This window comes from Clupea harengus, chromosome 4 (genome assembly GCF_900700415.2).
Source record: "Clupea harengus chromosome 4, Ch_v2.0.2, whole genome shotgun sequence".
Lineage (NCBI taxonomy): Eukaryota > Metazoa > Chordata > Actinopteri > Clupeiformes > Clupeidae > Clupea > Clupea harengus.
In genome coordinates, this window is record NC_045155.1 from 14,114,783 (window position 1) to 14,124,782 (window position 10,000).

General features: G+C 45.3%; 1 protein-coding gene across 6 annotated transcripts in view; it reads right to left on the reverse strand.

Annotated features, from left to right (window-relative positions):
- The window catches only part of LOC105898929 (ERC protein 2), a 222,030-nt gene that overhangs the window by 210,912 nt on the left and 1,118 nt on the right, over positions 1–10,000 (reverse strand). For all 6 annotated transcript variants that reach the window (XM_031566335.2, XM_042707645.1, XM_042707644.1 and 3 more), the window contains exon 2: positions 7,461–8,578. In XM_031566335.2, coding sequence (XP_031422195.1) covers positions 7,461–8,150 — 690 coding nt within the window. In that variant the 5' untranslated portion in view covers positions 8,151–8,578. The remainder of the gene's footprint in view (positions 1–7,460; positions 8,579–10,000) is intronic.

Genomic DNA, 10,000 nt, shown 5'->3' on the forward strand with positions numbered 1-10,000 from the left:
GGCAGCCGTCCACACACCTACAGAGAGGACTCTCAGCTGACAGCACCTTCTGTCGCTCATGGCCCTCATAGCACAAAGAGTGTACAGTACACACCCGCACACACGGCACACACACAATCGCACACACACTCACACATGTACACACACATGCACGCACACGTACGCGCACATGTACGCACACGTGCACACACACACACACACACACACACACACACACACACACACACACACAGACACACACACACTTCGACACTTTAAAAAAAACAGAGTTATTCTACCGAGACTTTCTTCGTCTCTTGTAGCAACATTCCTTCAGTCAGACCGACAGACTGACAGAGCTTGGGGCCATAAATGGCAGGACACTGTACACGGTGAGGGAGCCAGGGCCCCCAGATGAAAGGGGAAGACATGACTTTCTGGAGGAGATAACTTCTTCGTTGGGCTCAAACAGGAGCTCTGTCTACTAGGGCCTGATGTCAGACTGTTAGTTGTGGAGCACTTTTTAAGTATTTATGAAAAGAAGTGGATCTTTTGTTTTGCTGGATGAGTAATCGCTTCACTGTTCTTTCGTCAGTATGGTGAATTATTCTTATTTTGTGAGGAAAAAAGAAACAGGGTAGCTATTTCAAAAACCTCAATCTTTGAGCATGTAAAATGCCTGCTCTCAAATATGAATCAAAAGTTAGATCATATCAACTCTCTCAACTACAAAAGCAAATCCATGATAAAGAAGGATGAAAATGATGAAAATGACAAAAAGACCTAAAAGACAACAGAAAACTCTGCTATCATACCAATGTCAACTCATATTCAAAAACAACTGCTTTTCCACTTTGTATTTTAAAAGAAGTGATTAAAACCACCAAACATAATTACTGCCTATTTTCTTCACCGTCTCAGAGAGAAAAGCTTTTGCGGCCAACTGAAAGGTTTCCTTGTTTACTTGTCATTTGTCTAAGTACTCTGAGCGCAGAGCACAGGGACAAGAAGCTAATGGAAGGAGGGCACACGTGAAATGTGAGTATGCGCGTGCTCTCTACATATAAGTGCATCCTAAATATGAGTGCTTTTTGGAGAACTCCATGCATTCCTGTGTCACACCACCACACCAAAACGGCTGGAACGGATGGAATACCAAGAAAAGCAATGGATTGAAGTCGTTGGACTCAATTCCCGACGATGTCTGACATGTTCCTTTCCCTGCAGGGTTGCATAAAATCATTCTGTTCAATACACTAAACAAAAGCACAAGCTTCAGCCTCCAGTAACTGTTTGTTCTTTAAAAATCACTGGACAGTGCTGTTTCCTCTGTCAATGCTCCTGTCAAAATCTCCCCATCCACTCCTCGGCTCTCCAGTAACCCCCCCCCACACACACACACACACACCACCACCTCACCATCTGTGGTGATGCATTGCTGGGCAAGTGTCTGTGTGTCTGCTGCTACACTGAGCAAGAGCCTTGATCAAATGTTCCTTCGTCGCTGATCACACCTCTCTCTCAGAACATTCAGCCCAAGGTCTCTCTTTTTTTAATTTCTTGCCAGAGAGTCTCATTTGTATGATTCACATGAGAAAAACATATTCATAGTCTTTCACCCTCACATACCTTCATAAAGAGCACAGGAGACAACCTCAATCTCATTACAGTCATCACAACAATCACAGACGCTTAGAGGCAGCTCAGATGTTCAATACTGCCATTTTTTTGCACTCTGATTTTCCTGTACTGGGAAAAACAACGAGAGACGGGTTCTTTCCTGTCGCTGGCGCTGGCGCTGGAGCTTGAGGGTGTCCTCACAGGCAGCTGATGTTAGCACTGCACTTAACCCTCGGCGGTGAGTCCAACCTCATTACTGCCTCGCGCCAGGAGCGCCTCTCAAGCCTGCGAGCCACACTTGAGCTCTAATCTGCCTCAACTCCGCGTCAAGTGCCCACAAAAGGCTGCCAGGACTGAGACCGAGCCACCTAGGGCACCTGAGCACAAGTATAGAGCATCCTGTTTAATACGATAAAATCTCTTGAGATTTCAAATGCAAATAACAAGCTATTTCTCTCTCTCTCTCCCCAAAGTGGAACAATCATCCTAAGACACAAATGCTTCTGCACAATTAGCACATAAATGCCTGCATTGTGTTAAACATTAGTCATATTATTGATGCAGCTTTTTTCTTTTCTTAATGGTGGTTCTGTTTTCTGCCTGGTCCGTCTGTCTGTCTGTCTGCCGTGGCCTGAGGGTTTGTTCTGATGGTGCAGAGACTGGCTGAAGAAGATAGAGGAGAGCAGAGGAGCAAGTGCTTGCTTCAATGCATCGAGGCAGAAACTATTCGAAAATGTCTCTGAGGAAAGAGTGTGGTGTTATTGACGTAACACAAAGTTGTCTGTGACTCAATGTTTTGTCTTTGTTCTCCTCAGAGGTCTCAGAGTTTGCATAAAGAGTGCTCTTCCATGGGCGGCTGCACGGAAGGGAACAACTGTGCTCTAAAACATGGATGGCCGGCCAATCGCAGAGATTCACAGAGAGAGGAAGTCAGGCGTGAGAGGGCGGCGGTGCAGGGAATTTCACTTCAGTGGCAGTAAAAAGATGTGACTTAACACTTCCAACACGGAGCTGGCCCGTGGGGCAATTGGTGGTATTTTTAGGCATTGCTTTTTACATTTACATTTACATTGAGTCATTTAGCAGACACTTTTGTCCAAAGCGACGTACAAGGGAGAGAACTGTCAAGCTAAGAGCAATAAAAAACCTGGTGTAACAATAAATACTACTTTATATAAGAAATAGAAAAACGACCTAGAAAGGAAAAAGAAGTGCATGAATGTAACTGCTGAAGTGCAAGTTCAACGCTAGTCTAGGTGCCAGTTAAAATGTCCTACAGACAGGAAAAAGAAGTGCAGGAATGTAACTGCTGAAGTGCAAGTTAAGCGCTAGTCAAGATGCCATTTAAAATGTCCTATAGACATAAAACTAACACCCCGAGAAACCTTGAATCTTCTCCTTTCCAAATATATGCAGTTCGAAACGAAGAAATAAATTAGCATTTTGTAAGGAGAATAGAGCTAAAGCCTTGCACATTCTCTATCTGAGTGTGAAAGCAACCGGTGATGGCCCACCCATTAGCAAATTAGGGCTATTCATATGATAAGATCATGGTAAATCGCCAATCGTTATTGGGTAATGACGTGGCAGGAAAACGTGAGAAAACGCCCCATTTTCCCGTATAAACAAGGCCGCATGTAAGATTGTTTTCATACGACCTGAAGACATACAACATGGCGAACCCGATCTATGCTGCTGAAGTTTTGCGCCAGTTCAAGGAGGAACTGGTCAGCGAGGAGGAAACCCCGTCCACGGATGAAAGTGGTGACGATATGGAAGATGAACACATGCACTTTAAGCTTCGTCTTGACCCCGCTGAGGATATTCGTGTTGAGTAAGTTGTATTCGTTTGACTGGCTCTTGTAATGAATGCTGTTGATTAACTTATAGGGAGTAAAACGCATGTCACTATGCTCTGAGTTGAATGGACTATTTTAGGCTGCTACTGTTTGCATAGCGATTAAATCACTTTATGCCGCTAAGACTATTATATAGTAGAATACATATATAATTCTCAGAGTTGCGTTAATGATATTAGGCTACATATATCAATGATTGTTGTCGACGGTGCGAGTTTGTTGTCTGTGCTGAAATTAGTATAACATTGGTGACTATTGCAGCCAGTGATGTAAAAATGCAAACGCTAAAAACGTGTCTTGTTGTGGTTAGTCATTAGTGTTATTATGACGCTTATGGAAGTTTATCGAAACTAGTCAGGTGTAAGTGATCAAAACTGGTGTAATTACAGAGCTAGAATTGTATGTGTTACAATGCCTGAACATAAAATGAGCAACTGTTTTTTTTATTTACTATTTTACAGAAACTTGGAGAACATTGCACCTTCACCGCCAAGGAAAAGAGCACGGTGTCAGCCTAAACCGGATCTGTTGGCATGGAAGTCAGAGGATGACAATGATGCCACTCCGTCAACACAGTGTTTTCCTGCAAGGGAGCCTGGTGTGCAGCTGAGTGCAGCAGACAACCACACTCCTCTGGACCTCTTCAAGTTGTTCTTTTCAGAGGATGCTGTGGAAACCCTCTGCCAGAACACTAACAAGCAAGCTGCTAGGAACATAGCCAGAGGTGTAAAGTACAGATGGGTGGATGTTGGAGTTACTGAATTCTACCAATACATTGGAGTGGTTTTCTACATGTCCTTGATAAAGCTGGATCAAATATCTGACTACTGGAGGAGAAACACCATCTTCTCCATCCCTTTCGTGGCAGAGGTGATGGCAAGAGACAGATACCAAACAATATCCTGGAATGTGCACATGAGTGACCCAAGCGAGGACAGGGTAAATGATGCGAAGAGGGGAACCTCAGCACATGATAAACTGTTCAGGCTCAAACCCCTCATGTACACCATCCAGAATGCCTGCAAGGCATTTTGTCATCCCTGCAGGGCCATTGCTGTGGATGAGAGTATGGTGGCTTCTAAAGGAGCTTCTATGAGCCAGTACTACACAGCACAGCACAGAACTTTGAAGTGGTACATGAAACTCTTTCTTCACTTCCTGGACATTGCTGCAACAAATGCACACCTTCTCCACAAAGAACTCATGCAGAGCATGCAGAAGGACAGCATGACCCACAAGGCTTTCCTTGAGGAGCTCACTGCTCAGCTGTGTGATGTGACAATGAAAACAGAAAAGGCTCCTGTAAAGAATGCCAGCAATACTCACAAGCCACTTTGTGGGCCTCGTGCTTACCGCAAGGTCTGTGCATATTGCAGGACACAGGGAAAGCAAGTCAAAACCCCGTGGATGTGCAAAGTATGTGATGTCCACCTTTGCCTTCTACCTGAGAGAAATTGTTATGATGCTTGGCATCCATAGGCCATATTTGTATACTCTGCACTCATTATTTAATTTGCACCTACTTGTATGCACCTACTTTTATGTACCTAATTAAATGCACCTGGCTTGTTTGCACTTTCAAAACTGATGGTTGTGGGGGAGAGATGGCCACAATGACATTCCAGGACCATTGACAGGTGGGCCATAATGGGGAGGGGCACTCACGGGGCAGTTTACACCTATCTCATCAATATGCATAGTGGTTTAGGTGAAGAAAAGGTCACTTTCTAAGTTACTTCTAATTAGTATAACCACACACACTTTCTGAATGCTGAATCTTCTAGAATTTGTCTCATTTACCCATCTGGGCTTCCCTAAGTACACAACACTCAACAGCACACTCTCAAAATATCACTCATCCTCAGCCATAAGGCTCAGAGAAGCCCAAGACAAACAAGGAGACAATAGAAGTTGATTTTTGAAGTCATCAGCTTTCTGGAGAGATAAAGACATAGTCTCTCTGGAGAAGAAAAAATATGAGGTCTTGAAGTAATACTGTATGACGTATGATGTATCCCATAAGTATGGTATGTTTCTCGGAGCTCAAGCCCTTTTTTTGTTACGAATGCCTATGACCAGGACACTGCCTTTTACTCCACATTCTTTGCATCAGTGCTTTCTTTCATATAGTAAAAGTTTTCATAGAGCAATCAGGCCGTTATAAATCCACAGAATGCAAAGGAATACTTATTTTGTAACTAGAAAATCTACATGGAGCACCCGATAAAATCCCTCACAGACAACACTAGTGCTATAATTCTGCTATAAAAGAGGTCTAATTACTTTAGAGGGATCAGGAATCTGGCTCAACAGGCTTTAGACACAGATACTCAGGAGAGATTTGAGGAGCCCGTACCATCACAGAACTCCAGGATGTGCTACAATAAGGAAGGACAAACTATGCAACATACGACTATTCACCTCAGGATTCAGAGTTGCATAGATACTAAGAGCTGAAGCTGAAAAAGATAGACTGTCCTGAAGAAGAGGCTAATGATGCACACTCAAACAAAGCACTGTTATATGAAAACTGAAGGGGAAAAAAACATGTCACTTCTCAACATATCATCTGTCAATTCTGCGACGTTTCTTGATCAGTGCATGGTAATGACACAACCATCGCCATTTTTCTCTAATGACATCTATCATCACTTAACAAAGTTTGGTGTTTATTTTCCTTGCCATTCCACATTGGGCCAGCATGCCATGTGGAAATATGAAGGGGGCACTGCTGGGCAGACAGAGCCTCTGGGCATCTCTGGCTTCCTATCACGCTGCTGCTGTCTGCCAGTTAGTCTGAGGAGGGAGCAGCTCAGTGGAGGAGGATGCGGAGACAGACAGTCACTCCAGGACAACACGATTAGACTGCAGATTTATGCCATGTTCAGCTCTGAGAGAGGCTAATTAAGAGTCGTGGAAGAGGGAACCCTGCTCCCAAACCTCCACCAGGCCAGGCGAATGAACAGAGTACGAGCGCAATAACACATTCATATCCACAACACAAACACACACAAACAGCTCAATATATCTATTCAAATGGCCTGAGAAACACATGGCAACAACACAATAAAAGTGAAACGGGTGACCCTAGATATTCAGATACCCAGAATCACACAGCAGTCATAGAGACAGTAGCATTTAAGGTGTTGACAACTGTCTGTCAGTTACAAGGAAAGAGTGCTGCCTCAACTCAAAACCAATCAGCTAATCATTCAGAAACTTTCCGTTTTCCTTTCGCCCCCTCTTTGGTTCTTAAAATCACTAACCCAATATCTGGGACCTGAAGGAACACAGCCCTGCCTGATACGTTTCTATAGCAACGTCACCGGCGAGAGAAATGGCGTCTGGCACTGAGAAGACACCGGTCTGTTTCTCCGGGGAGAACAGCAGCCGGGGAGCTCCTGTCTCACTCTCCAATATCCTGACATGAGCAAACAGCCAATCCCCACAGAGAGGGACCTGTACTCACTTACAGGAGCAAGACGAGACCTTTCTGTGTTTCACTGTGATGTTCATAGGGACATGTTATTATTCTTCACCCGGATACGAGAGTTTTTTGCAAGAAAGACTGTTAAAAGTAAGGAAACGTGCGTAACTACAGCTGACCTGACATTTAAGCGCAGCTGTTTGATTTATTAAGTGAGACTGAGACGATTTCCTAAAAGATTTTTTCGGGGTATTTCTGCTGTTCCATAAGCTCATTCATTTTCATGAACACACTGTTACGAGAAGGGAAAAGAGCAATCGGTGGCAATAGGTTTCTGTTTTGGCCCTGTTTCTCACAATAATTTATGTGTCTGTTTGTATGTGTGTGCGTGTATGTGTATGTGTGTTTGTGTGTCTGTGTTTAAGTGGATGACACAAAGGGTCAGTATATATATGAGTGTTTTGTGTGTGTGTGTGTGTGTGTGTGTGTGTGTGTGTGTGTGTGTGTGTGTGTGTGTGTGTGCGTGCGTGCGTGCGTGCGTGTGTGTGTGTGTGGACAAACATCCCCATACTCACCTGGTTCTCGTCCTGACCCACCCTCATCTGCTCCCTCAGCACGGAGGTGTGTCCGGACTCGTCCTTGCGCAGGCTCCTCTCCTTCTTCAGCTCAGGACTCCAGAAGTTCTTGATGCTGTTCATGGAGGAGCCCAGCTGGTTGTCCTTCACGTCCAGCTCCTGCCTCAGCAGCTCGTTCTCCCGCTGCATCTCGCGCAGCTGCGTGTGCATGTCCAGCAGGGGGCTCTCCGAGCCCGTGGAGCTCCGCACGGCCTGCCGCAGTAGCGGCGACGACGCCCCCCCTTGGTGGTGCAGCGAGTGCAGCGAGTGCAGGTGCATGGTGTCGCTGTCCCTGTAGCTGGCCGACTCCATGTTGATGTTAGGGCTGCTGCCCATGGCCGTGGTCCGGTTGCTGTATGACACCCGGCTGGTGGCTCGGCCCAGGGTCATGGTGCCCTTGGGGTAGGCGGTGGAGCCCACAGTGTCGTGGTCGCTGAGGTAGACAGGCCCGGCGGTGGCATAAGCGGCATTCAGGGACTGGATGTTCTCCATGGAGAGGGTCTTTCCTCCGCCTCCGCCTCCTACCCCGGCACCACTGATGACCCCGCTTCCCCCCAAGCGCCGGTGTCCCAGGCGAGGGGACTTTGGCAGGCGGGGCGAACGGGCAGGGCTGCCCTCGGCGTGCCCGACGGAGCGGGCGCTCCCGTACATCTCGTCTCCTCTCGTTTCAGGCCCCTTTGAGATTCTATTCCGCTTTCTCACTAGAGGATTATTACAGAGAGATTAACTTGAAATGGTGGGGGCGGTATGAAGCATAAAAGCCTCCGAGCAGAGGGGATTGCTTGATCGTTTCCTTTTATTGCCTCATTTGTAAGGGATCCTCTGGGCAACAGGCAGGTCAAAGCAGCACAATAATGTCTAACCATCTAATCTTTAAGGCATGTGTCATGTACACTAGCCTGCATTACATATCCACATTATGGCCTCATGTAGGCGTCTTGTGTGGTCTCACTCTGTTGTGCTAAGTGGCAAAGTGTGATGAATTCTGCGTGTCACGTCTAAGCTCTGGCCCATTTGCTTCCAAGAGCCGGTTATTGCTGCGCAACCTGCAGCAGCCCCCGCCGGCATCTTCGATATGTCTGGGGAACAGGACAGAGAAGAGGATGGAGACAGAGAGAGAGAGAGAGAGAGAGAGAGAGAGAGAGAAAAGAGAGAAAGGGAAAACATCATTGATGTAAGCAGACACAATAAATGGATTGAGGCAGGGTGACGTGACACTAACCATTCTCACAATGGAGTGGGGAAACAGTGGCAGAGACTAGCCTAGCTGTGCGCTAGCCTGTCTCATTCACCAGGTTCTGCTGAGTAGGATGGCTCAATGCCCACACACTGGCCAGTGTTGCATTCACAGCACGCACACAGCAGAGGAGAGTAAAACACACAATCAATCACCATATGAACACCCCCGTGCAAGAGGTGCTGGCCACTTACCTACACATGTGGAAAAATAGAGAGGGAGACAGGGAGGTAAAAGATGTAAGAAAGAAAGGAAGAAAGAAAGAAAGAAATTAAATAAATAAAATGGTGCAGAAGAGGACATTTAACTAAGAGAAATTAAATTCAGAAAAAAATAAAATAGTCACTCTGCAGATGTCAACTTCTCAAAGCACCTTCCCTTGGCAAAGGCCTGCCATTTAAAGAACAAAATAACTAATTCCACAATTCACATCAAAGTGGTGCTCTCTGTTAAAAGTTGCCCACATGAAAAGATATGAGTGCAAGACACAAAACGACAGAAGTCTGGGAGACTGGAAGATATGCCTCCTCCAGTCTTATCTGTGCCTCCTTGAAAGTGAGCGAGCAGCCAAAAATGGAGCATATCAAGGAACAAACAACCATGAAAAACACAAGTGTGAAAACCAGCACATCTTCATCTGAAGTACATGAAAACCTATGTTACTATTAGGAACAGAGTGGTAAAAAGGAATAGTTAAGGACTAATGTAAAGACTAGTCTTGGAAGTTGGAAATATTAATCATGCCTGCTTACACTTCACACAAGTTATGCCTATTTTAATGTTAATTGGTAAGAGCTTTTATAGTTGATAAACTTGTCCTGGATTGTGTTACTATTGATGGTGGGCTGAAAGCATAAGCAGTGTTGGAATATTTGTATTATCTCTTCACAATGTTACTTACTCCTTACAAGCTTTTCAAATCTGTAAAAGTGTCAGCCCTTGCGAGCCTTTACTCAGAGAAAATCTATTCCACATTTAGAGCTTCAGCATACAAATTTAATTAAGGGAGGGTAGAGAGACCTAAACGGTTCCTGTTTGTCTCTAATATGGACGGTCTGGTTTCAAACTTGATTTCCGAATTTGTCCATTCAAACCACATACAAGAGGCGGCACGACGGACGCATGATGAGGAGGGTACGGGACAGGGTGCATATCCCACCTCTTGGAGAGAGCGATTGGTTATTTCAATCACTTCAACAGAGCTACAGCTGGCCAATGGATAAAACTATAGTCAGTCATACGGCATGTCAATCCCTTTAAGTAT